Raw genomic sequence first — 26,998 nt, forward strand, 5'->3', positions numbered from 1 at the left:
TGTTTCAGTTTTTAGTGACACTTCCTGGTATGCTTGCGACATTTGAAAACCACGAACGCCCAGGGCCCATCTGCTGAATTCTCAAAGGGAAGGCGATCCAAGGCAGAGCAGTATTGCCAAGGAATCCGGTTTGTCCCTAAATTACAATGTCTCTCGCTGAAACGATCCGGCTTTGGAATGAGGGAGTGTCTGCAGCAGATTCCAAAGACTGGACAGCTGCTTTGGGTGCTTTCACCTCCATCCAGAATCCTCCTTCCAAAATCTGCTTTAACATTGGCTGCATCCACCTGAGGATGGGAAATTTGGTGGAGGCACTGCAGGTGAGTGCATGAATTCTAAAATTCTTGAGGACCTTGGCTGAGCAGGTAGGCTGCTGGGGCTGTAGCCAGTGGTGGGATTCAGCAGGTTCGCACCACTTCGGCAGAACCGCTTGTTAAAATGGTGCTTGTAAACAACCAGTTGTTAAATTTGAATCCCACCACTGGAACCGGTTGTTAAATTATTCGAATCTCACCACTGGCCGTAGCCATCGCAGGACAACTCACAATAGAATTATCATGGACAGGAGGTTTTCCTGCCCCTGAAGGGGAAAATAGTCACTCAGTTAAAACTATAAGAGCAGCTGCTTCAGCATCCAATCACCTTTGAGAAGAGGGATGTAACAATGGAGGGAAGCACAGCAGGAAAGAGTTCATATTTGCCTCAGGAGGAGACCAGAGATAGCTCAAGTCTGACTAAGCAGAAGAGCTGACAGAGCGAAGGCTGGCTTTGCCTGGTAGCATTGCAGAGTGGGGTAGCTCTATCTCTGGGAGAGAATAGAGTACCCAATTGTTTGGAGAGCAGTGATAGCTCAAGTCTGACTCAGCAGAAAAGCAGACAGAGCGAAGGCAGTGGCGTAGTGCCAACGGGACAGGGGGCATGACAGCCTGGGTGGAGCCGCGGCCAGACCGTGGAGGGGGCATGGCCAGGCCATGGAGGGGGCGTGGCGGGAGTGTACTGGGGCACGGTGGGGTTGGACAGCGCCACAGCAGGGGTGCAGGGCGCATGCACTCCCCAGGCGGAGTTTCCCCTTGCTCCGCCTCTGAGCGAAGGCTGGCTCTGCCTGGTAGCATTGCAGAGTGGTGTAGCTCTATCTCTGGGAGAGAATAGAGTACCCAATTGTTTGGCCTATCTCTGGTAATGAGCAGATCTTGTCATATTTAGCCTGACTCTCGGGAAAGGGTAGGCTGGCGTGGGTGGAATTTTGTGTGCGAGAGAGGATCTAACCTAGTGTCTAGTCTGTAAAAGCCTGTTTGTGCCTGAAAGCATGAAATTAAATTCTAATTACACTCTGAAGCCATAACTCGTTTAGATGTATGTGCCTCAGCCAGGTTTCTCCTTTGTCTACTTGAAGACCTGTGCTGCTGCGCTGTTCTGTGAAACCAACCTGCAAATAAATAAATAAATAAATCTCCTTGGTTTATGTACAAATCTTGCCTGAGTGGTCTTTGTATTCTAATTGTGCGCCACAAGATTTACCTCACAGAAGTGAACCTATTGGTATACATTTTCTACCTTAGTAACTGAGGGGAAGTTTTATAGTTTAAAACAAGCCTGGTTCCCCAAAAATCATAGGAGGCTGTGTGAGTCTACCCAGTAGGTAGAGAAGGCCCATCACAGAAACATTTTTTAGGTTCATGTTGAATGGAAGTTCATTTAAGCGAAAGGGGTTCAACCCTAGCTTTGTTGAAAAAAAATCGCTTCATCATTTTGCACTTTAAATAAAATTATGTGGTGTGTTGAACTGGTAGAAATATGGGCTGAACTACTACAGCAATGATACTCAGTGGCTTGATACATGTGGCTCTTGGATATGCCATTTCTGCCTCTGCTGAGTCTTGTTCCCCAATGTGGCATCTGCCCCATATTTCAGAAAAATAGGCAAGGCCCTTGTGTGTAGCAGCTGAATCTCATCTTGAAACAGTTGCCACCTGAAGAACAGAATGTGTGAGCCTCCCTGAGGTGCAGACCTCATGTCAGGCATTAAATGTGGCTCTTGTGGATGAAGGTAATTGAGAATGTGGCTATCCATGACCCATAGAGTGAGTATTACTATACTGTAGCCCAGGGACGGAAGGAGAAGGAACTGTGCCCAGGGCACGACCTGCCAGTGTCCCCCTGCCCCCTGCCCCCACCCTGATCTGCCCATGCCCCGCCCCTGGGGAGGGGAGTCTGGGGGGCGATTTTCCACCCCCACATGATGCCAATGGTGTGCGCCCGGGGTGTGGCACCCCCTCCCCTTTGCAGCTTTGCCACTGCTGTACACTCTAAATGCAGTGCCCTATTTCTTAATGCTCCCTACATTAAACCCTTTCCCCTCTATGCATGTGGTAAAATAGATATTAGGAGAGCCAATAACTTTTATTATGTGTATGCCATACAAAACAAATATACATACATACATGCACGCACGCACGCACGCACGCACGCACACACAGACACACAGACGCAGACACACACACACCTTTAGTGGTGAAATCAGGGCAAATTCCAGCAGGCTGTGGGAACTATATAACATAGTCTGGTATTAACTGACTTTTTAGACCCCAAAGGGGGAAAATGGTTTCAGACTTGTGAAGCAGCTTATACAGTCAGATCATTGGTCTCTTGAGGTCAGTACTGTCTACTCTGATTTGTAGCAACTGTCTGGGGTCTCAGGTAGAGAGGTCTTTAACATCACCCACTACCTGATCCTTTTAACTGGAGATGCTGGGAATTGAACCCGGGACCCTTTGTGTACAAGGCAGATGCTTCACCATTCATCTCAAGAGCCCAGACCAATAAAATTATGGAATGCTGGCAATGCTTAAGCCATTTATCGGGTTGCCGATTGCTTGGTAACCTCCCTTGGTAACCTCCCCTATATAGTAAATGGCAAACAGCACGCGCGCGCGCACTCGCACACACAGAGAGAGAGAGAGAGAGAGAGAGAGAGAGAGAGAGAGAGAGAGATTTTATTGATGTCTGATAGGGATGCTGTACTTAGCTTGAGGTTATAGACAGCTTGGTAGGTCTCAAATAGTGCAAGTTTCATATAAGGCCTTTCAGAGGTGGTTGCTGAGCCAATTAGCATATACTTCTGATTCCTTGTGTACTTTAAGAGCCCAAGGATGTTTAAATGTTTCCAAATTCATTGTAATTTCCCGTTGCCTGCGAGGCTCATACACCAGGAGCACTAACTGCGACAAACACTTAGCAGCGGCCTACTTCCAGCGAGGGATTGTGACCTACAGGATGGAAAAGTGAGTAGTAACACATGGAAGAGGAAAGTTTGCTCTTTGGAAAATTTTCATGCAGACAAGATTTCCTTTTATTCTTATTAGAACAAACTTCTCAAAGAAAAAAAACGAGACAAGAGATTTTGAACTAGATGTAAGGAAGCAATTGGAGTTAATAACACCAGATGAAATCCAGTCCAGAACCTTTAATAGGCATATAATCAAGAAAATGTAACACAAGATGGAATGTCATAGGGCTGGATCCTGTGACTCCCTGTCACTAAGCTGTTATCATATGATTCCCTTCCACCAAGTCTTTCAACAAAAAATAAGTTTCTTCACCAGGAAAAATTATCTCTTGGAGAATGACTTATCAGAAGGTATCATAGGATCCAGAACATAAACAGATGGCATTTTTAGTCATCTTCTATTCTGGAACAAATTGAATTGTTAGTGTTACTGTGGTTTTTTTAAACCATGGAATCTGACATAACAAGGATGTTACTGCAGTTTCTGATATTACTTGGGCCAGCCATTTTCTGCTTAATCGACAAATATAGCTGTATGTATGCACTGCCTTTTAAAAAATGCAGTACCAGAATAACCCAAGTTCTGTACTGTTGGAAGCTAAATACTGTGACTTTATTTATTTGTTCAATTATCTCTAATGCCATTTCTTTGCAATCAGCCTTATACCAACCAATCCGGGATTCACCGGCAGGTGGCAAATAAAAACACTTCAGGAATCAAGCTTTTAAAAACAAATTAAAAAATACAGGGTTAAAAGTATAAATTTACCAAAATTCATTCTAAAGTCATGCAAACAAACAATATTAGGAGAGCCAATAACTTTCATTATGTGTATGCCAGACAAAAAAAAAAAGTCTTTACCTGCTAGTGAAAAATACCAATATAGGGAGTCAGACCAATCTCCCTGAAGAGAGAGTTCCAGAGTTTTGGTGCCGCAGTTGAGAAAGTTATTTTTCAAGGTTGCCAGCCATCTAGTCTCAGGTGTTGAGGGCAACCGGAGAAGGCAACCCAAGAATGACTGGAGTTCTTATGGGAGAAGATAAGGTATGCTGGTTCCAAGTCATACAGGGTTTGTTCCTGGAAGCAAGTGTAGATGCAACAAGACTGGAGTGTCATGGAACGTACATAGACATAAAACACAAACTTAGGACCTAGTCTAGTCAACAGCATTCTATACCAACTGTACCTTCTGGATAGTCTTCAAGGCTGTTCTGTGTAGAACACATTTCAGTAATCTAATCTAGCTGTATCCAAAATGTGAGCCACACTGACAAGATGTTTTCTGTCCAGGAAGGGCCACAGCTGGCTCACCAGCTGAAACTGCTGAAAGGCACTGCTGCCACCTGTTTCTCCAACAAGTGGCCCGGGTCCAGGAGCATCGCCAAGCTATGAACTTGTTCCTTTAAGGGGAGTGCAAGCAGGGGCGTACCTAGGCAAACTGGAGCCCTGGGCAAAACCTGAGTTTGATGCCCCCCCCCCCCCACGGGCTGCCAACCTCTCCCACAGTAACCAAACAATGATTTTTTCCACCAGGTTGTTTCAAAGTCACCATCACATTATAGAACATGCCCCAACTCACAAATCTGAACACAGCAGAAATATTTTTTGAAAACATTTTCAAAATGCTTTCGAAATGTTTTATTACTGCTATGAAAACATTTTATGGTGTTGTATCCAATCCCCCCAATTGGGGAAAACAGCATCACTTTCAATGTTATTTAAACTGGGGGCCCCAGATTCTCCCTTTAAGGTGGATTTAAAAGGAGAATCTGGGCTTCCTAGTTGAAACAAGTGATGCTGGAATCCACCCCAAACAGCATTATTTTCAATGGTGTTTAAACTAGGGAGCCCAGATTCTCCTTTTAAATCCACCTTAAAGGGAGGAAGTCTAGGGTCCCACAGTTTAAACTTGACATTGAAAGTGATACTTCTTTTAGGGGTGGATTCTCCCCCACCCTGAGAACAGCATCACTTTCAATGTTTAAACTGGGGACCTCAGGATTCTCCCTTTAAATCTATGGCCAAGGGGATGGATTTAATAATAATAATAACCACCTTTATTAGAGCATTGAAGGAGAATAAAAAGAAAGAAAGAAAACAAGCATTCCGGCAGAGAAGGGGGTGGATTTAAAAGGAGGAATCTGCTGGGAAATTTCCAGGGGGTGCCTGCTGCTCAGGGGGGTACCATTATTCAAGATACTTAGCAACAAAAGGAATTCAGAGTATCTTTGTGAGACCCTACTGGTGATACCACCCAGGTTTGGTGAAGTTTGGTTCAGGGGGTCCAACGTTATGGACCCTCAAAGGTGTAGCCCTCATCTCCTATTAGCTCCCATTGGAAACAATGGAGGATGGGGGCAGTCCCTTTGGGAGTCCATAACTTTGGACTCCCTAGACCAAACCTCACCAAACCTGGGTGATATCATCAGGAGAGTCTTCTGAAGAATCCCTGAAATTTAGGTGCTGCTAGCCTAAAAACTGCGCCCCCTGCAGGCCAAAAATGGAAAAACACTGAAAATACAAAAAAATCCCACAAACGAACCTACGCCCCCCCACAAGGCTGCGCCCAGGGCAACTGCCCACTTTGCCCAATGGGAGGAACACCTCTGAGTGCAAGGGATAACTCATTACCTGGAGATAATCCATTACCTGGATTAGACCTTCCCTCTACCAGAAGCACACCCTTTTTGTCAGGATTAAGTTTCAATTTATTAGCCCTCAATGATTCCAAAACTGCCTCCAGGCACCTGCTCACAGCTTCCACAGCCTCCATAGAATCTGATGGTAGCGCAAGATGGAGCCGAGTGTCATCTGCATATTGGTGGAGCTCAGCCCAAGCCTCTTCCAGAAGCTTGATCTAGGTGTTGAAAAGCATGTGAGACAAGGCCAAGGAGCAGTCCCCCAGCATCCCACTCTGAAAGCTACCTTCAAAGTAGGACCGAAACCACCACAGAACAGGTATTTCCCAATCCCAGAAGATGATCCAGAAGGATATCATAACTGATGATATCAAAAGCCACTGAGTGGTCCTGGAAAATTAAGAAGGTTGCACTCCCCCTGGCGCATGTCATCTGCCAGGGGTGACCAAGGCCATTTCAGTCCCAGGCTTGAAGCCAGACTGGAATGGATCTAAGCACCGTGCTTCAATCAGGAATCTTTGAAGTTGACCAGCTACCATTCATTCACTTACCTTGGTCAAGAATGATACATTTGAGACTGGAAAGTAGTTGTTCAACTCTCTTGGACCCAGACTAAGGTTTTTAAGGAGTGGACACATCATTAGCCATTTTAAGGCAAGAGTGACCACCCGGTTTCTCAGGGAGTCATTTATTATCTCCCAGACCCAATCTGCTACCCCTGCCATGGCAGATTTAAGCAGCAAGGGTCATACAAACAGGTGGTAGGTCTCAAACTTCCAAACATCCTGTCCACATCCTTAGACTGCATAACCTGAAATGTAGTTCATGCAACTGAGCAAATCAAAACCTGGGACCATCTGATCCTGTTGTTACTCATGTCAAGTCCAAGTTGGAATTGATTTAAAGATTTTAATCTGCAAAGTGCTTAGCAAAATGATCACAGCAGGCTATAGAGAAGTCCACATTGTCTTGTTGGTTAGATCCCAATGGACCTGGATTGAAACCAAACTATTCTAATGCACTGTACATTGTCTCCTGAGTAAATCAATTCGGAAACTCCAACTGGTGCAGAATGCTGTCACTTGGCTATTATCAGGAGCTAGCATACTTGTTACTCCCATTCTGCATCATTCCACTGGGTATCCATCAGTTACTGAACTCAGTTTAAAGTATTGGTTATCACATACAAAGCCCTTCATGGCCTTGGACTCTCATATCTTCAAGACCGTCTCCCATCCTATCCTCCACCATGGCACTGTCATTCATCTGGGTAGGGCATTCTGAGATGCCAACCTGCAACTGGGCAAAATCAGCAACTACCCATATATGTGTCTTCTCCACTGTGGCCCTCATCTTGTTGAACAGTCTACCTGAGGAGGTCAGGAAGGTTCCACCTCTCATGGCTTTCCCCAAACTATGCAAAACTGAATTATTCAGGAGGGATTTTCTATGTAGGCGAAAGGGTAGCGCTGTACAAAATGATTCCCAAAGTTTCATGGGAAAAATTATTAGGAAGTGTGGCCTATACTACTGTGTATAGTTTGATGTAAGCTGGATCTTACTATGTAGCTTTGCATTGTTCAATGTGATATTAATACATATGCTTTGCTTTGCTTTTGTTTTTGTTTTTAGATTTTTAATTGTTTCTACAACCGAAATTCTATTTCATGATTTATTGAATGTCCCGCCCCCCTTCTGTATTGACTGTGTAATCCGCTTGGAACCCCAGTGAGAAAGGTAGACAAAAAGCACGTAAATAAGAATAAAATGATTACTGTGTCCTTTGCTTTCCAGTTATCAATCAGCCGTTAATGAGTTTAAAGAGGCATTGGCTCAGCTGCGTGGAAACAGCCTAATAGATTACAAGATTCTGGGCCTGCAGTTTAAGGTGTTTGCTTGTGAGGTAAGTTCTAATCTTGTAGAGCCAAGCTCAGAACAACTTGCCAGAAGCAGAATATGATGAGAAATTATGTTCTAATTAGTCCTCAAGAGGTTGGAAACTGGCCAGGAGGTTGGTTTTGTAGATTATTTGTCTTTCAGACACATTTTTATCCTATCTTTCCTCAGAGGAGCTCTGGGTGGCCTATATAGTTTTCCTTTCCTCCGTTTTACCCTCACGGTAACCAACCCTGTGAGGTAGAGAGAGTGACTGGCCCAAGTTAACTCAATGAGCTTCATGGCTGAATAGAATTTGAACCCAGGTCTCCCAAGTCTAACCCTCTAACCATGACACAACACTGGCTCCAACCATACACTGTATCCTGCCATTCTGCCAATGAGTTCAAGTTCCTATTTTGCCTTCACAACAAGCCTCGGAGGTAGGGTTAAGGAAAGAGGAAGTCCAGCCTTAAAATCATTCTGGAAGCTTCATGTATACAACAAAAGATCTCCCCAGTACAAATCACAACCACATACTGGCATACTGTGAGAATAATTGAGTTTTTGACTCTCCTGCTCTTGATCTGTCAGGTGTTATACAATATAGCTCTTGCCTACGCTAAGTTGGAAGACTGGAAAAAAGCTGAAGAGCATTTAACAATGGCGATGAAAATGAAGACGGAGCCACGACACAACAAGATAGACAAGGCTGTGGAAGCCATCTTGGTAAGAAAACAGAGGAAAAACTGGAACATTAATCTAGGCTTATAACTTTTGAAAACACACTCAGGTCCTGCATTTTAAGAGCATTTCTGTTAAGTAACAGAGAATAGGGTTGTGAGGATCAGCTAGGCTCCTGTTGAGGCAGAGGCTCTTTCTGCACAAATCTCCTAAAATGTTTGTAAAAGTTTGTAAAACGTTTTCAACCCCTCCTTTTGTCCACACTCACCCCCTCGAAATGATTCCTAGTCGCCCATATGTGATTTCCCCCTCTTTTTTTGAGTTTTGTGTTGAATTGAGGCTTCAATGCTTCACAGCCTCATATACTTATTCTATACGTTATGCTTTGAACATTGCCCTTCCCAAATAAAAGAACAAACAGAGAAATACTGCAAATAAACAGGCAAGAGGGGACTGAGTGAACTCAGAAAATGGCACTGAGGAGGAAGTTCAAGGGAGCAGAGAAATGCGGAGAATGCAGTCAATAGATCGCACAGCAACTGAAGACATTTTCAAAACATTTCAGTAAAAGGGGATTCATTTAAAACATTTTGAGACTTGAAATAAAACATTTCAGGGCAAAGAAAAGTGGAACTCCATGGAGGAAATGTTTTATTTCTTGCATCAAAACATGTGTTGCATTTCTTGCAGCATTTTGGAAGAAGTAGAGAAGTGTTTTTCTTTAGTGGGGGACTTAGGGGGTGTTATAGCTATTAAAAAAGGGAATTAAATGCAGGATTTAAAGTAATTAAGTATGAAAAATGAAAATTGTATGCCCAACAAGTATTTGGTGCAAGCTCTGTTTTCAGCAGTTCACCTGAGGGGAAAGTGACTGATTTCATGTGCATGTGTTTAATGTGCAGAAGCAAAGACTTTTTGAGCCCATCACAATTCCTGAGGGGAAGCTGTTTCGGCCTAATGAAAAACAAGTGGCACAGCTGGAGAAGAAAGATTATTTGGGGAAAGCTACGGTAGGAACTCAATCAGCAACAGAAGGAGAATTAATGGCAAATCTCATCTCAAATGAATCCATTAAAAAACACTTTTCACTCAACTCAAATCAGAACCATGTTTCTAACTGACCAGAAGCAAAGATAAGACTGGCCTGGCTCAGCCTGGCTCAGCCAAAAAGCAGTGTGATGTGCAGAAATCAGTGGATGGCTGTTTCACAGCTGGGAAAGGAGAAGTGCCACCTTCCAGTTGCCACCGAACATCCTACTGCAAAAGGCACAGCTACAGAGTCTGACTGAAATGTTGCTGGTCCTAGCCAGAACCAAATATTCCTGGTCCTAGCCAGAACCACACGTATCATTACTTATGAAATATCTTAAGAAAAAGTGACACAAAGAGTCATGATATAGTTCAGTTGAAGTTGGGTATATTGAATTCTGGACACCTTAATGTTGCTGTTGGTTCAAACAAAAGGAAAATGAGCAGGCAAAAACATGGATGGAAAAAAACGGTAAATGGCCCTCCATCCTTTAGGCTGTAGTCTCAGTTATAGCTCCAAATTCTGGTGAAGGCAATAGAAATGTTCCTTGTGCTATAAAGACTGTGGCTAGTACTTTTCATTAAAGATTTATTGAGAAAAATGTAGTAAACTTCAAGGTAACAATTATTATAAACAACTATTGGGTGCAGATGTTACATCCTAGTTCGGGCTTCCAACTTGAATCAAGAATCTTGTTCCTTGAATTCACATAGACCCAAAACATAGTTTTAATACAACCCTGAAGGCTATTTAGTCAAGATTAATGGGAACAGCCTGGGGAAATGAGAACAAGAAAGCCCACAAACTTTGATTTACCAAGATGAATAAAGCAGTGACCTTCCATTCACCTCCAGGTTGTGGCATCTGTGGTTGACAAGGATGAATTTTCAGGCTTCGCTCCCCTTCAGCCCCAGGTAAGACTGATTCATTTCTTATCAGTCAGCCGCTTGTCTTGTTTTGTTAATGACTGCATAGCTCAGAGGGCACCAAAATGGCTCCAGATGACCAGAATCACATGCTCACTGCTTTGATCGACTGTCCTACCTCTTAAAATCTGCTTGCATCCATCCTTCCAGTATGGTCTGCTAGTGATGCTGAAGGCGTAATATTCTGATAGGACAAGGTGTGTAATGTCATCTGATGCCCTTATTTTCAAGGACCATTGCATGGAAGTAGTGTCACATTGTTTAAAAAAATGCCTTTCCCAGAATTACATCATAACACAGCTCTAACATTTCATCAACCAATTTCTTAAACTGCTTACTCCAACACATTTTGATTTAGTAAAGAGGTCTAATGTACTAAGGTAGTAGTACATTTAAAATGTTTCACTTTTAAAAAATACAAGTAGTTACAAAAATGGCAGGTGGGCTATGTTAGAAGATATTCTCTTTGCTAATAAAAGCAAAAGATCCCAGTGTGCATAATACAGCAACTTTGGTGGAGCTAAGGGAAACCAGATCTGGTCAATACATGGATAGCAGATCACTGAGAACTTAGCAGATGCTGACTTGAAATAAATATTGAAAGAAAGGCATGATGTAACAACAGGTGTGTATGAAACATGGAGACCCCATACACTCAACCTTTCTGTATACTGACCAAATGGATGGTGACACACAAGACTGGCCGCATTCCCCATCTCAAATCATTGTCAGTTGGTGAGTGTCTATGCATAGAGGCTGTGTCCGTGAATCTGCTCCCTCCACATGATCAGTATTGGGAAATACTGGGTAATCTTGGGAAATTGGGTAATAGAGGGAAAGCAGTGCCCTCAATTCTGAATGTTGTGCAAATCCTTGTGAAGAAAAAGTGGAAGAGCACTGCTATGCAAGGTAGAATCTCTAGCATCAAAACACATTTGTGTGTTTGCAGGCAACAGAACCACCTCGCAGACCCAAAACACCAGAAATACTCAGGTAAGATCAATAAACCAATATCCTTTGTCAAAGTAATATAAAAGGGGACCAAAAAATAAATAAAACTCAAAATATAAAATATGTTTGTCAGTTGCAAAATCAGATGTTTGAAGATGCTGGTTTGCTGCTTCCCATCCCACCCCCAACACAGGACATTGCCTGAGTCAGATCCTTGGCCTTCAAGGGCAGTATTGTCTTCTCTGACTGTAAACCGATCTTAAATGGTCTTTGGCAGAGGTGTTTCACATCACCTACTGCCTTCTCCTTTAACTGGAGGTGCTGGTGACAGAACCTGGGACCTTCTGCATGTAAATCAGATACCTTACCACTGAGCCTCCCAGAACTGGTTGTGTAATCTCAGATGTCAGCAATATGTTGTGGTTGTTGTGGAGAGTGAAAGAGAAAGGTGTTTGTAAGCTCCTTTGAGTCTCCTTACAGGAGAGAAAGGGGGGATATAAATCCATTCTTCTTCTTCAGTATGTTTAGTTATAAAATGTGCCAAGAACTTATGGATCTTTAGGCAGATATGCACAAATTTAGAAAGCCACCATCTGACCTGCCTCAGTGCCCCAAAGTGATGATTTTTTGTGCTCATCTCAGGGATGAAAAAGAAAAATTGTATGCTAGGAAGTATTAGGAAAGGGCTTAAGATGGCTGCAGTGCCATGCCCTTGTGAGATGCCTGCATTTGGAATACTGTGCACAATTCCAGGCTTCCTGTCTCAAAAAAGAATATCCCGGAAAAATCGCAGAAAAGGACATCCAAAATGATCATGATATGAGATTTGTAAAACTATGAATGGTGTGAAGAAAGCACATAGTGAGAACATTTCCCTTTTCCCATTCACAGAAATTCACAGGCATCATATGAAATTGAGAGGATGTAGATACAGGGCAAAGGGAGTACTTTACTTAAAGAGTCGTTGGCTTGTGGAATTTGCTGCTGCAGGTCATAGCGATGGCCACTAATTTGACTTGAAAAGGGGATTAGACAGTGCCTGCATTGGAGGACTTCTGTTTGCCACAATGACTAAATGGAATCTCCGTGTTCAGAGGCAGTGTCCCCAGAAGACCAGCACCAACAGGGGGAGGCTTTGACCCATGGACCCCTATTTGTAGGCCTTCCATGCACATCTGATAGGACTCTGTGTGAAACATGATGCTGGACTAGGTGGACCACTGGTCTGAGCATGTTTGGTCTTATATTTTTATGGAACTTGACTTAAAGCTCTCCACAAGATCCAAAAACAGTTTCAACCGGAAGCATGGGACTTGTATGAATTGCCCCAGTTGGACAGAAAGATGGGGAAGAGATTTAGGTTAATATACTGTCATCTTCTCACGCAGGGCCCTGCAGGGAGCACCTCACAGAGTCATGTATGAATTTATACCAGAAACAGCAGAAGAGCTCCTAGTCCTTCCTGGAAACATTGTTTTTGTTTTGAAGAAGGAGAAAGACAACTGGGCCACTGTTGTGTTTAATGGGAAGGTATGTATAAAGGCCAGCAAAGATGATGCTCGAAAGGGTGGATACATCCCATGCATGTGGACTGCTGGTGACATCTTAGAACTGCCTTCCAATACTTCTGAACTGAACTATTTGCTTCCGTGGTTATCTATTATACTTATGCCCAGTCCTTCCTTTCAGGAGTTCAAGGCACTGATCTACAAGGACCGTTTTTTGGCCATCAAGTCTTCTGGCGACCCAGTGGGGTTTTCAAAACAAGAGACGTTCAAAGTTGATTGCCATTGGCTGCCTCCATTAAGTGACCCTAGCCTCCATTAAGTGACCCAAGATCCTACAAGCCAGGGGTCGGCAACCTTTACCACCCAAAGAGCCATTTGGACCCATTTTCCACAGCCCCAAAGATCTACCAAGCCAGAGAGGTGGCTCCGCACCTCCACTCACCTTTCCTTCCAGCGCTGGAAGGCGGAGGTGCTGGGCAGGGAAACCCCTCTGCCCGACAAAGCAGGCAGCCACCTGCTCCATGGGGCAGAGGGGGGATGGCATCAGCGGCCTGCCAGGTGCCACCGCTTTTTGTGCTGCGGGAGGCAGCGGTGCCGGGCAGGGAAACTTGTTGAGTGAGCCTCATGGCTGAGGTGGGATAGCCTTATCGAAATACAACATTTCATTCACCATATTGCAATGTGTGTGTGTGTGTGTGTGTGTGTGTGTGTGTGTGTGTGTGTGTGTACTCATTTATTTTCTACCCATTTTTCAAACTTTTTTTCCTATAATATGTATATTATAGGAAAAAAAGTTTGAAAAATGGGTAGAAAATAAATGAGTGTTGTTGGCATTTTGAACTTTTACTGCTGGTGCACTGGAACTTAATTTTAAATGTTGGGAGTTTGAATGATGAAACCCATGTCTTGTGTGCACGGACAATGGCAACAGGCAGATGGCCTTTCACAGAGAATATAGTGACAGATCCCACATGCAGGACTACCAGTAAAATATTCTGAATCCAGTAGTAATATTTATTTACAGTTATAGGCCAGCAGACTGGATCTAGTGCACCACTTTTGTTGAAGACTCTTTCTGGGTCCCTCACATTAGGTTCACGTATCTCCCCTCTTTGAAGGCCTCTCCTCTGAGATGAGTGAACATAGCTGACTGGGGATCATTTACAAGGAAGCGTCAAACAATACCACACAACTTCCCTTGGCTTAATTTTGTTAAGATACTTCTTGTTTGGATTCCTGGTGATTTCCTCTTTCAGCCAGAGCAGGTTGGTGGTAAGCAAGGCCAACCACAAGGTCCTTGGTTTGGGTTTTGATGAGTCTTGATATGGAGAGACTCTGTCTAGAGGGCATAGAATATTTTAATAGAGAGTGCCATCTCTGGACAACATGCAAAATGGATGTTCTTTCCTCACCTCAGAAAATCTCTGGTTAATAAAACCAAACTGTGGCAGCTGTGCATCAAAAGCATGGCAGTAATAAAAGACAAGGCCTTGCCTCTTGATGTGATAGGGAAGTACCATGGACAGAGAAAATGAAATCAGGCATGCACATGGGAGAAATTAAGGGCTGGGTCTTTTCCCTAGTTCAGTGATGGTGAACCTTTCCGTATCTCTGTGTATCACAGAGAAAAGTCTGTTTCACACTGTGTCTAAGTGAGAAGGGAAAGCAAAGCCTGGCTCCCAGTACTTAAAAAATGGACTGATAACCCCACCCGCAATACAATGCACTCAACCACACCTTTGAATAGCAAGTTCCACCCAAACACTTAATGATTGGTTCCCCACCCTGGGAAATGGACAATATACCACTCTAAACTTTCCCTTCTCACTTAGAAACAGTGTGAAACAGACTTTTCTCTGTGATAACACCTCTGAAGATGCCAGCCACAGATGCAGGCGAAACGTTAGGAACAAAATCCACCAGACCACGGCCACACAGCCCAGAAAACCCACCAGAACCAGTTGACTCCGGCCGTGAAAGCCTTCAACAATACACTGAGGTTTTAGTTTAGAAAAAACAGTTGGCTCCGAGCTGTGCATTACTCAGAAGTAAGCTTGGTGGTAGTTGGTGGCTTTGCTTTGAAGCAACTGTGCAACTCTTCGAATGGGTTGATGACCCTAGGAGGGTTTACTCAGAAGCAAGCCCCACTGCCAGCAACCAAGCTTACTCCCAGGTAAAGGATCATGCTTTAGTTCTTCCCATGAAAATCAGTAGGGTTTAACAGCGCTTAACAGGGTTACCTGCACTGCTTCCCCAAAACTAGGTCTTAGGTTTAGTGTAATAATCTCCCTGAAATAATTGCACTATTATCACATGACGAGCTCTGTGCACGTGTTCCCACAGGGAGGGCTCTGAGTGCCACCTCTGGCACCCATGTCATAGGTTCGCCACCACTGACCTAGTTCCTTTCATACAAGCAGTGCTTCTGCCTGAGATTTTTGCTGATTTACCCCATGCAGGCTCCTACAGGCTGTTAAGAGAGGTTGTGGTAAGCTCCCCCCTATGAATTTTGGGGAGCACATCAGGTTGGCAATAAGAAGGACAAGGTGGGAATGTTCCATTCAGCATCCACAACAATACATGCAATGCACAGGACCTGGCCCAAAGATCAGGACAAGGTATCCCAACACCCTTTTCATGGAAAAGAGTCCACAATGGTCTGCTAGGAGAGAAATAAAATGCCAGTTTTAACTTGGGAATTATAAAATAAATCCTTTTCAGTTGGAGAGGTGGGCAAAACTTTCTTCTTTTCTGCTTCCTTGGATTCTTTCCATTGCTATCAGTGCGTAATTCTAGCTTTTTCAGTTTTCATTCAGTTTCTGGATTTTGCTTTTTTAATACAGAAAGGGATCGTACCTTGCAACTACCTGGAGCCAATGGAATTACAGAACCAGCCTTCAGTCCGGGTAAGGTAACATTAACTGTAAGGCTGAAACTCAACTTTGGTATAGCATAGTTCCATCCTCCATCAAATCAAGGACAACTTACCTGGATCCCAATGTCCCAACATTATATGTTCTGCAACTCTTCAGTGATGTAGCACAGAGAAATGGCAAATGTTTTAACATCCACTGTTCTAGATGAGACATAAGGAACTGTGAGCCAGCATGGTGTAGTGGTTAAGAGCAGGTGGACTCTGCTCTGGAGAACCAGGTTTGAATCCCCATTCCTTCCCATGAGCAGCGGACTCTTACCTGGTGAATCAGATTTGTTTCCCCTCTCCTACATTCCTACGGGCTAGTCATAATTTGTTCGGAACTTTCTCCTTGCACTTGACAGTTCTTCCTGCAGTTTCTGATAATATATAGTTTTCTTTTCAACATTTTTTTGGGAGGAGCTGTATTCAAAGATTCACAGACACTCATGCGAATCTTAGCCTCTTTTAATTGTTTTTCAACATATATTAAACAGAACAGAAAAAAGCAAAAGAAGTAATAGAGAACAGTTAAGATTACATCAAAGGAGAAATCTACCCATCATTATGTTAAGTACATATTACATAATGGATCCCAATATAACATTTTCTATTTATTAGAGAGACCTTATAATGTCTCAAAATCTTTATAATTTATTTACTCCTGGGCATTTTTACTAGTCCGATTATTGTATATTAAACATTATTGAATTTCAGTCTTCAAGTTGTTTTGTTTTTACATGGTCAGTTCAGATTGGTATAAAACATAAGCACTCAATTTCCTTATTTCTCCTCAAATTTGGCCTTTGGCCTTCGATTTACAAGATTAGTTAATTTGGCCATAGTAATATATTCTCTGATTTTGTCTTCCCAGCATTCTATTGTGAGACCTTTATCAGATTTCCAGCTGGTTGCGATTATTACTCTTGCAGCAGTTATTAAGTACCAGCACAGTTCATTCAGTTTCTTGGGGAGCTTTTCTGGTAGTATACCCAACAGCATTGTTTTTGCAGTGAGAGGAAATTTAAATTTAATTATTGTATGTATTTCTATCCAAAACTTCTTGGGTTTTTTACAAGTACATCACATGTGAAAAAAGGTTACTTCTCCAACAGATACCGTCATGTTGTTTAGTCATCTTAATCACTTCAGGTGTAATATGCCATCAAAAAAACATTTTATACCAGTTCAGTATCTGACTTGCAATGAATTTAATGTTTTTGGTCCATAATGATTCCCACTGTTGAAAAGTTATCTCTTCCTTGAAGTTTTGCATCTATTTTTTCATGCATGCTTTTACTTGTTCCATTTGTGTTTTCATTTTCAGTAGAATCTTATATGTTCTGCCCATCAAATGTTGCTTCTGTGTTATGATCTCTTTTTCAAAGTCTGTTAAGTCTCATAGTTTTCCACTCTGTGAACTTAATTCTCTTTTTAGATGAAATCTGGAAAATATGTCAGCCATTGTATTTTTCTTCCCTCTGTCATTATTTGCCATGATTTAATTTCCTCTTGTTTATTAATCATTTCTTTGTATATTATATTGTCATTCTTCTTCAAAGTTCCAACATCGTAGTGTGCTTCTATCTGAGACTTTAGAGGGGATGTCTTAAATGTGTTTTTTCCCCATATTTCAAATAGTCCTTTTCTTATTACATGCAAATTTTTTTTTAGCTCATTTTTTAGTCTGTTTTTTCCTGCCATAAATAGCTATGTATACCTGATGTAAGACCCGCAGTTTCTAATTTCACAAAATTTTGAACTGGTTTAGTATCCAGTCAGCGATCCGGGTTAGACCAGCTACATAATAATACAAGTTTATATTTGGCATTGCTAATCCTCTTCTCCCCCCCACTCCCCCCATCTTGTGAGAATCTTAGCCTCTTGAAGGACTTCCATTGAAAGCTTTTCAATGGAAGTCCTCCGAGCAGGTAAGATTCTCATATGTGTGTCTGCATATCTTTAAAAACAGCTCCTCCAAAAAAAAATGCAAAATAGGAAAATATATATATTGCCGGAATCAGCAGAATGAGCTGAGTACAACTATGTACTATTTGGGCTGAAAAGGCGCCCGGGATCAGAGCTTGAAGAACAGACATCTTGGGACAACCTTCAGCAAATGGAAGCAAGGAAAATCCCTTCAGCAGTACACAAAATGTTGGGCGCAAGCTGAGGGCAAAACCGACCAGAGAGCTTACCAGTCAGGTGGGGAAACGCCTGTTCCCTCTTCTGAAATCTGTGCTGTCTGGAAAACAAATGAGAGGCAGCTTTTTAAAAAACATCCCCAGGACATCTTATTTTGCATGTGTGGAATGAAATAAAAAAGTCACCTCTTTTTAGGGGCCTTTCCCCACTTCTCCTGCTGCCGCCGTCGCTGCGCGCTGCTCTGAGCACGCAGCATCCCGTTTTCGCCAGCGCCAGGGATGCCGCGCGCTGAGCGGGCGCAAGAGCGGCAGCGTCGGGGCAGCTGCGCTGTTGCTGCCCCTGACGTGGGGAGTGCAGTGGGACCCCACGCTACTTGCGAAGAGTAGCGCGGGACTTAAGGTAAGTGGGGAAAGGGCCTAAGATGTCTTATTTGTGCTGTGCGGAATGTTTCTGTGACTTGCTTAGAGCTTCATGGCCAGTCCAGACTTGAGTTGAGATTGGAACTAGGGCCTACTCTGTGAGATTCCCTATTGACAGGTGGTATTTCTGAAGTTCCACTATTTGTCAACCTGTTTATTTGATGCAGGAGGAGAACCAGGCAGACCTGGACATTCCAGCTCCACCTAGCATTGCTGCTCCAGAACGGCCTGATAAGCCTTCCAAAGGTCAGTAACAGGACAAACCCACTCTATCAAGCATGCAACTTTCCCTTCATCTCTCTGCACCAAAAGGGCTAAAGGCCTACCTAAAAATGAGACTGCAGGCAATTATCATGTTCACAGGTACAGTCACAATAGCCATTACCAATTTTTTAAAAGCCCTGTGGGAAGTAAATAGGCAGTTGTTAAAACATTCTCCTGATGCAGCAAGAAACTCAGGAAGTAGAATGCAGCAGGGCTTTATGACAGTGTTCATGCACCAAAAGTGAATTATGCTGTTCTCTTAAGGAAGGATTACAGTGAACCAAACTGCCAAACAACCACATACAGGTTGAAAAACTGTGCACTCAACAGTTGACTGTATTCATGATCAGTGAACAAGATGCAAGCCGAACCAGCAAATGGCAAACATTCCTACAAGAAATGTACATGTCCCCATGTTTAAAAAAACCCATGTGTCTCTTTCCCTGCCTCCCCCCATAAGAAAATTCCCCCATTAGGGAGAGTTTCTGGTGCAGTGTTTTCTTTGCTGTATTATATTTCTACATAGTAATATTTTTAAAGGTGATCGTCCATCTACAGCTTGATGTAGTACAGTCCTTTGTAGCTCCTCTCTGCTACCTCTGAGGAGAGATCAAGCTTGTGGCTTTTTAGTGCAGTGGGGCGGTCGGGTGGGGGAATAGCTGCTTAAGTGAGCCACATCATACTTTATTGTCCTATTTTTCTTGCAGGCCAAAGAAGAAGAGCACCTGAGGTAACAACTTCTTGCATCACTGTTTTTGGGAAAGAATAAATGGCCTAGTGAGCTTTTACCCTGCCATGCTGTGTCTTACGGAACCAAAAACACATTTTTGAGGAAAAACCTCCCTCAACCTAGGGGTCTGAATCTGATTGTGGCAATCTAGAAACCTAAACTAGTTTAAAGGTCTCAGATTTTATATTTTGAGATCCGAATGGATTTTCAGTTTGAGAGATGAATGTCTGCTTTTGAAGAGATCACCTGATCCAATCCGCACTTTACCTTTGAAGCCTGTTAGATTTATTCACATTAGAATATGCTGCAATTAACCACTGGTGGGCTAGAAAAAACTCCCTTTATAGGTGCCGTTGGTCTTCAAGCCCCACCCACATACTTTTAGGCACACCCTTCCCATTTGGCCACACCTGTTCCTTAAACAAAGAGCTGTGAAGTAACACTAAGAATCAATTATCAAGGTTATCTTTGGTCACATGGCAGGAATCTCCACACAGCCTGAGGACCAGCTCTTCCTGTTTAGAAATTCACCAGTTTAAAATTATTTTTAAAACGCTTAATAGGCCTATAGCCATAGTGCAACTTGAGCTCACTGCAGCAACCATTATAAGGTGCTAAGCAAGTAAAAGCCAACGTGGTATGTAATGGTTACAGATATGAACTATCACTGCTGAAACCTGGATTCAAATCTCCACTCTTCCAAGAAGCTCACTGGATAACCTTGGGCCAATCATTCACTCTCAACCTATCCCACTTCATAGGGACAAAATGGGGAGAGCGTGGCTATTTTTGCCATCCTGAAAGTACCTCAGAAGAAGGGCAGGATAAAAAGCTAGTCTGCTTGCTTACTATAGATAAGCTTTACTCCAAAGACAGGTCCTGCATCCATTTATTTTCCCCAATGCAGACAGCTGTATCAGAAAGACCACCCTTTCTGCATTGCTTCTGCAAGGCGCTCATAGGGCGTTCCATATTTCTCTTCCTGCAGGTCACCAGCTTGGCTATCCCAATGCCCTACATCATCAAAGTCCATTATAAATATACCATAGCTCTGCAAGCCAGTCCTGATCTCTTTTACAGCAGCCTCTTGGAGAAGGTTTGCAAGAAGCTGGAGCTTTCACCCCAAAACACAAGTTTGAGGTAAGGAATACTGCTCAGCCTTGCCCTCATGTGGCTCAAAATGTGGGATGTTTCTGGTCTTATTGTTTTCCCTGTGTTGCTCAGCTACCAGCCTAGAGATAGCCAGGATCTGGTGGTTCTCCATGAGGACAGCATGAAGACAGTGTGGAGCCATGCCCAGAACTACCGCCTGAGACTGTGGTGCAGCATCTATCAGGTAGGTCAAAAAACAAAGGTGCACTTTGAAGGGAAAATGTCAGGCATCTAAGCTACATGGGTGAAAAACCCTCCCTCTTATTTAATCTTACATTTTTCTTAAAATAACTTGGCAGCCTATTTGTTTATGGACAGGAAAACATTGTGCAGATAGTATTCCATATCCACTGTTATATCAGTTCTCTGCTTCCAGTGTTCTGGCCAATGAGTTGAGGCATGCAGGTCTGTTCTGCTATCAGAGGGGCTTTCCTCTAGTCTAGCAAAGTATGCTTTGCCTTATGAAGAAGAAGAGTTTGGATTTATAACCCCCCCCCCCCCTTATCTCCTGTAAGGAGACTCAAAGGGGCTTACAGTCTCCTTTCCCTTCCCTCCCCACAACAAACACCCTGTGAGGTGGGTGGGGCTGAGAGAGCTCCAAAGAGCTGTGACTCACCCAAGGTCACACAGCTGACATGTGTTGGAGTGCGTGGGCTAATCTAGTTCCCCAGATAAGCCTCCACAGCTCAAGTGGCAGAGTGGGGAATCAAACCCGCTACTCCAGATTAGAGTGCACCTGCTCTTAACCACTACACAGCTGCTATGTAGTGTAAAAAAATATAAAATTGTGAGGGGAGCCAGTGTGATCAGAAATAGGATGGAGGAAGAGGTGCCTGTTAATTTTTTTCCTTCCTGCCCTGTTACCTCAGTGGGAAACAGCCATGACCTAGCTGTCTTGGGCCAAGAAGAGATAAAAAAGACAGGATTATAACACCCCATGGAAGCCTAAATGATCCTGGAGGGGCCAGGGAAACACTTTGGGAAAGGAAGATACTGAGCTCCAATCCATATCGGGCTGTCTTGTATAAAGTGCCGTCGAGATGAGCCACCTCATGATGACCCCACAGAATTTTGAAGGCAGAAGGTGGTCAGAGGTGGTTTGCCGTTGCCTGCCTCCATATCATGACTCTGGACCTACTTGGTGATCTCCCACATCAAATACAACTTGGGGCCAACCCTGCTTAGCTTCTGAGATCTGATGAGATCAGACTAGCCTCAGCCATCTGGGCCACGGCTTCCTCGCTGTTGCTTTTTGCCATTACACAGCTCCTAATCCACTTGCAATCCCCATGATGTGGCACTTGGCAGGAAGAACACACACCCACAAAACAAAATGCCTCTCCCCTTTAGCTAGAAAACTTTTTCCCCACTATTCTGGTCCATGTATCCAAAGACAACACATGATTGAGCTGTAAGGCTGCTGTTTTTCAATTGCAGCCACAATTTTGTTCTAATCGCTCATGGCTGGCCTATTTTCCTAGTTCAGAATGGAAGGTTCCTGACTTGGAAACAAATTGAGGGGCTGACACTATTGCACTGATTCAATAGCTAAAATTATTGAAGATTTCGGGTGCCTTGCATTGTCTTGTGATGCCCGTTTCTCCCCTCCTGCTCCAAGACTGGGCCTGGTTACACCACAGTCAATCAGAGAATGCACAGAATATAGCACAGTTAAGTTTGGCATAATTTATCGCAGGAATCTCCTGCTCATTGAAATCAATGCACTTAGACTAGAGTAACTGCACAGGACTGTACTGGCCCCCCTACTATATCCTACTTAAGAAACTAGTTCAGAGTGGTTAGGCTGCTGCATTGTAATTTAAATTAACAAGCTTTTATTCTGGCATTAGTGCCCTAGACAAAGTGGGCTCCAGTCCCTGAAAAGTTATCGAATGAAAACGTTGGTTACAGGGCCATAAGACTCCTGTTGGTAAATGTGAAAGTAAAGGATTTTAAGGTTACTCCCATCTTCTGCTCTGCCGCTGATATGCAAATAACACTACTGTACTGTTTGCATGGGAGTTGTCAATTGGTTCAGTTTTCTCACACCGCGTCATGTCCCTTACCTGTAAGGTAAATTCCAAGGTGAGACTGCAGAAGCAAGAGTGGGTGGTGTGCAGACTGCAAATGTTTTAGCAGATCTTCATTGCTATATCATGTATTCAGAAGAGTGATAGGGAGATTTCAAAGGGACTTTCCCCTCACATCTAATTCTGGCCTATATTATTGAACCAGCTTTTTGTTTCAAAACTTGCTGAAGATTCAGTTCATGGTTCTAGTTCCCCAAATTATGTACCATGTGAAATAAAGTAAAAGGCTTGTGGATCCAGTGTGCCTGCTGAAGTCTTCTTTCCTTCAATCAGCCTAAGCTAGGGAAAGGGAAGGAAGGAATACTACTGCTGCAATTCTGTTGGATGTCACTGAAAGATCCAGTCATTCCCAGTACAGCGGAAGTTTCTGGATTCTAAAGAAGCATATTTAGAGCAATGATCCATGCAGAGCAGTGGTGAGATCCAAAAATTTTAATAACTGGTTCCGATGGCGGTGGGATTCAAACAGTGGCACCGCCACACATACGCACCTCCAGTCCCTATTGGGCAGGGAGGTTGCTTTAATAACCCCTTCTCTGCACTCAGAAAAAATTAGTAACCACTTCTAGAGAAGTGGTGAGAACTGGTTGGATCCCACCTCTGATGCAGAGACATGGCAGGTGACCTTCCCCCCTGATGGCATGTAATTTTTACATACTCTAAATATTAGCAGTTTTGGGATGCAAGATTTTAGTTCAAAAAGAAAAAAACACAAACACATCAATGAACAGTTACCATGGCCACACAGCCCAGAAAACCCACCAGAACCAGGTGAATCTGGCCGTGAAAGCCTTCGACAATACATAGTTGCACTAAGATTTTCCAAACCAGTTTTGCCCAATTCTTGTACAGCTGAGGATCTTATGTGATCTCTAGCCATGTGACAGCATTGAAACAAAAAAGTAAGAAAGGAGCCTCTGTACCCTTCGGGCGGGTCCAGGACCAGCACCATGAGTGAGCGGCTGGTGGACGTCATGTTTAGCTGTCAGAAAAGCCTCACCTTAGGCATTATTTCCAGGAACATAAATCAGCCTGAATAAACTTTTAAAATTTAGGTCTGCTCATTAAGAAAAAGGTAGGAGAGACTCAAATCTGGCTGTTTCTTTTGTCAGGCAGACAAAGATATCCCAGACGTGGAAGACAGCAAGGAGTTTCAGGAGAAGACAGCAACACAGATGGAAGCAAACCAGGTTGTAGCACGATACACTTATGAGGCCAGCCAGCCAGAGGACCTGGCATTCCAGAAGGGAGACATCATCCTTGTTCTTTCTAAAGGTGAGCAAATCCCAAACAGCACAGTCTGATTATCAGCCATACCAATAAAGCATACATGGAAGTCTCCATGAATTCCTCTTCCTCAGACCTTTACTCCATTTTAACAAAATAGAGGTTGTCAGTCTTTAGTAGAGGTTGTCAGTCCTCCCTCCAGCATTTTTTGGGTTTAACAGACCCCAATTTTAAAAAAAAATAATCAGAAAAACGCCAAATACCTATACTTGTATTTTAAAAAACTTTTTGGGGGGAAAATTTCCAGACTATTAAACCTGAACACTTCTACCACCCCCAAACTCCACTTGGGTTTCAGAATGTGACGGGCAGCACAGAGCTGAATACTGTGCTCAGCTGAACTCAGCCCACTGTCCAGCTGCCAATTGACACCTATGAGATCCACCTGGATTGTAGAGATACCTGCTGCCTTTGAGACCCAGTCAGCCAGCAGATAAGTGAGCGAGGGAGGGCAGATTCCCCACACCCTTCCAAGTCTTTTTTTAAAACGGCACTGGGGTCGAAGTAGCCTGGAATTCTATTTTTCAGCACCCTTTAAATTGCTGCCTTTTTTTCCGGAGAAAAGAACCTTCGACTGCACAGCCGACTGCACAGCCCAGTCTTCCCCCAAATGTTACTTGTTGCAGTGTTAAAGGAATGAAATAGCTCCACCTACAGGGGATTAGCAGACATTCAAATGTACAAGGGACTTAACTCTTTGCAGAACCAAGTAGTCAAGTAAAAAGCATAACACTATGTGCTTAAATTTAGTACTTATTCATAACTTGGATTCAGTATGATCAGACTTTATGTGTATACTCTGTGCAGAAGACAGCAAGAATCATAGCTCTTCGTCCTCGAAGGAGGTGGTATATCCTTCTGTTTCCCATGGCTGGTTGTCTTAACCACCTTGCAGTCGTAATACCTGACATTTCCTTAGAGTAATCCATAATTCCCTTGTAACTCACAACCATGGATATCTTGTGCATGCTCACACCTTCCACCCATCCTGGGTTTCTACTTCCTCTGTCGGCTCCCAGACACAAGTAGCCAAATGTGGCAATCAGGAAATCCTGCTTGCCTCCTTGGAAGCTTAGGACGCCAGCTGGCCTCTGCATTTCCTGGCTCTGTTTTTCCCCTGGCTTTATATTGACGTTTTGTTTCATGCAGCAGCATCAGAGCAGGAGGATAGCTGTGGGGCAGTAGGAGAGGAATGGAGCAAAAGGCTCATCTTTTCCAACTGCTTCAAAAGGTTTTTGTGAAAGGGCCCGCCCACATGGCTCATGCTGTGCTCCCAGATTACAGGAAGAGAAAGGCCTCTGTGTTGCCAGCCAGCTAACCCTGCCTTTTGCTTTAATGCCCATGAGCCATCCTTTTGCAACTAGGTTGTTTAAACTGGCTGGCTGTGCTGCAGGTGCACAAGCAAGGCCTGCGGGGGGTGGGGCTGGGGGTCATACAGCCAAGTCTTGCACACTGCTTAGTCCAATGTGGTGTCCTCAAACAGACTTAAATTCTCTTTAGAATAAATTGGCCCTATTTAAAGCTGGAGCAAGACCAGTGAATTATGCTGCAAGTACTGCTTTTCTTTTTATATATAAAAAAACCTTATCGAGTCCTTCAGTTATCCTTTTGCTTGTTGAACAATACTTGGTTATTTTTTCACAGTAATTTCATTGCTGCCAATATAGCTCTTGCCTTCACTTAGTGAGCAAAGTTGCTGTTGTTTTTATTCTACAAAGAGCTCCACAGTCAAACTGGTTCTTTGTCCTACCCTAGTCTTGTCACCCCCTCCTGAGGGTCAAAAATCAACACAAGGTGACCAGATGAAATGGACTGCTTGTGGGTCAGGCAGCTGTCGAGCAGGGAATTTATGGCAGGTGTGAAAGGCAGTACTTGGCTGTCAAACAATAAAGAGACAGGAACACTTATCCTGCTTTTGTGTCAGGTCATCTTAAAGCTTGGAGGTGTTCGTTTCTAATTCAGCAATCACGTTTGGCACTCCCCGCCACACAGCTTGCGACTGATGCTCAGCATTAGCTAATTATGTTTTGCTACTTAAACATGATTTTGATGTTTTATATTCTAGTGAACGATGACTGGCTGGAAGGCCAATGCAATGGGAAAGTGGGCATTTTCCCCAAAGCCTTTATAGAAGAGCACCGCAGCCAACATCTTGAAACGATTTCTGAAGCATAAAACAAACGTCCAGACCCTGAGAGGGAGCCAGCTGAGTTCGGTCACTCCTTCCACTACTCCCTACACTGGATGTGCAGTTTGTCTGAGCTGCAACCTCTAAGACCATGGTGGCGAACCTTTGGCACTCCAGATGTTGTGGACTACAATTCCCATCAGCCCCTTCCAGCATGGCCAATTGGCCATGCTGGAAGAAACTGATAACTGTCAGTCCTCGAATCTGCTTATCTGGAGATATAATATAAGACCATACCACTGCTCTAAGAAGACATATTTGCATAAATGGGCATCCACTGAAACCAACCTTGGGGTTCTTAACCTCAATCCTAGCTATAACTATCATAGCAATTACTGCAGAGGTGTCCAACATTGGTGCTTCAGATGTTCATGGACTACAATTCCCATCAACCCCTGCTGGCATGGCCAATTGTAGTCCATGAACCTCTGAACCGCCAGAGTTGGACACCCCTGAATTACTGGGCTTCAGAATTCAGAGACTCGTTGGACTCATGTTCATATCTGGAATAGTGGGGTGCTGTGTGGTTTCCTGGCTGTATGGAATAGCTTGAAAATAGACCCAGCATGCATGAAATGCCTCTCTAACAGTGGTTCTCAACCTGTGGGTCACGACCCCTTTGGGGGTCGAACGACCCTTTCGCAGGGGTCGCTTAAGACTCTCTGCATCAGTGCTCTCCATCTTTAAAATGGGTAAATGTTAGGGTTGGGGGTCACCACAACATGAGGAATTGTATTAAAGGGTTGCAGCATTAGGAAGGTTGAGAACCACTGCTCCATAATGAGGCAAACCTTGCCCTTGGCAGTTTGTTCAACTTCCTTTGCAAAGAGTTCCAGGTGTGCCACACAGCAGGTGATGGAGGAATGGGAGGTAATGGAGCTGGAGCAGCCATAGCTTCATCTGTCACAG

The 26,998-nt window shown here is 43.6% G+C and overlaps 1 protein-coding gene across 1 annotated transcript; it reads left to right on the forward strand.

The window, feature by feature from the left end:
• On the forward strand, positions 1 to 26,172 carry NCF2 (neutrophil cytosolic factor 2). The gene is made up of 16 exons (XM_048482489.1): positions 1 to 320; positions 3,079 to 3,084; positions 3,205 to 3,281; positions 7,721 to 7,829; positions 8,396 to 8,530; positions 9,388 to 9,495; positions 10,370 to 10,429; positions 11,391 to 11,434; positions 12,781 to 12,922; positions 15,744 to 15,806; positions 18,546 to 18,624; positions 19,350 to 19,372; positions 20,361 to 20,512; positions 20,597 to 20,708; positions 23,727 to 23,889; positions 25,967 to 26,172. Exons 1-16 carry the CDS (start codon positions 147 to 149, stop codon positions 26,074 to 26,076), a joined length of 1,557 nt encoding a protein of 518 aa, XP_048338446.1. The 5' UTR covers positions 1 to 146; the 3' UTR covers positions 26,077 to 26,172.
• The last annotated feature ends 826 nt before the right edge of the window (positions 26,173 to 26,998 follow it).

This window comes from Sphaerodactylus townsendi, unplaced genomic scaffold, assembly GCF_021028975.2.
Source record: "Sphaerodactylus townsendi isolate TG3544 unplaced genomic scaffold, MPM_Stown_v2.3 scaffold_18, whole genome shotgun sequence".
NCBI lineage: Eukaryota > Metazoa > Chordata > Lepidosauria > Squamata > Sphaerodactylidae > Sphaerodactylus > Sphaerodactylus townsendi.

Coding starts and splice junctions, on each gene's coding strand:
- NCF2 (XM_048482489.1), top strand. CDS start 147: ATGTCTCTCGCTGAAACGATCCGGCTTTGGAATGAGGGAGTGTCTGCA. Junction 7,830..8,395: donor TTAAGGTGTTTGCTTGTGAG/GTAAGTTCTAAT, acceptor TTGATCTGTCAG/GTGTTATACAATATAGCTCT. Junction 10,430..11,390: donor TCGCTCCCCTTCAGCCCCAG/GTAAGACTGATT, acceptor GTGTGTTTGCAG/GCAACAGAACCACCTCGCAG.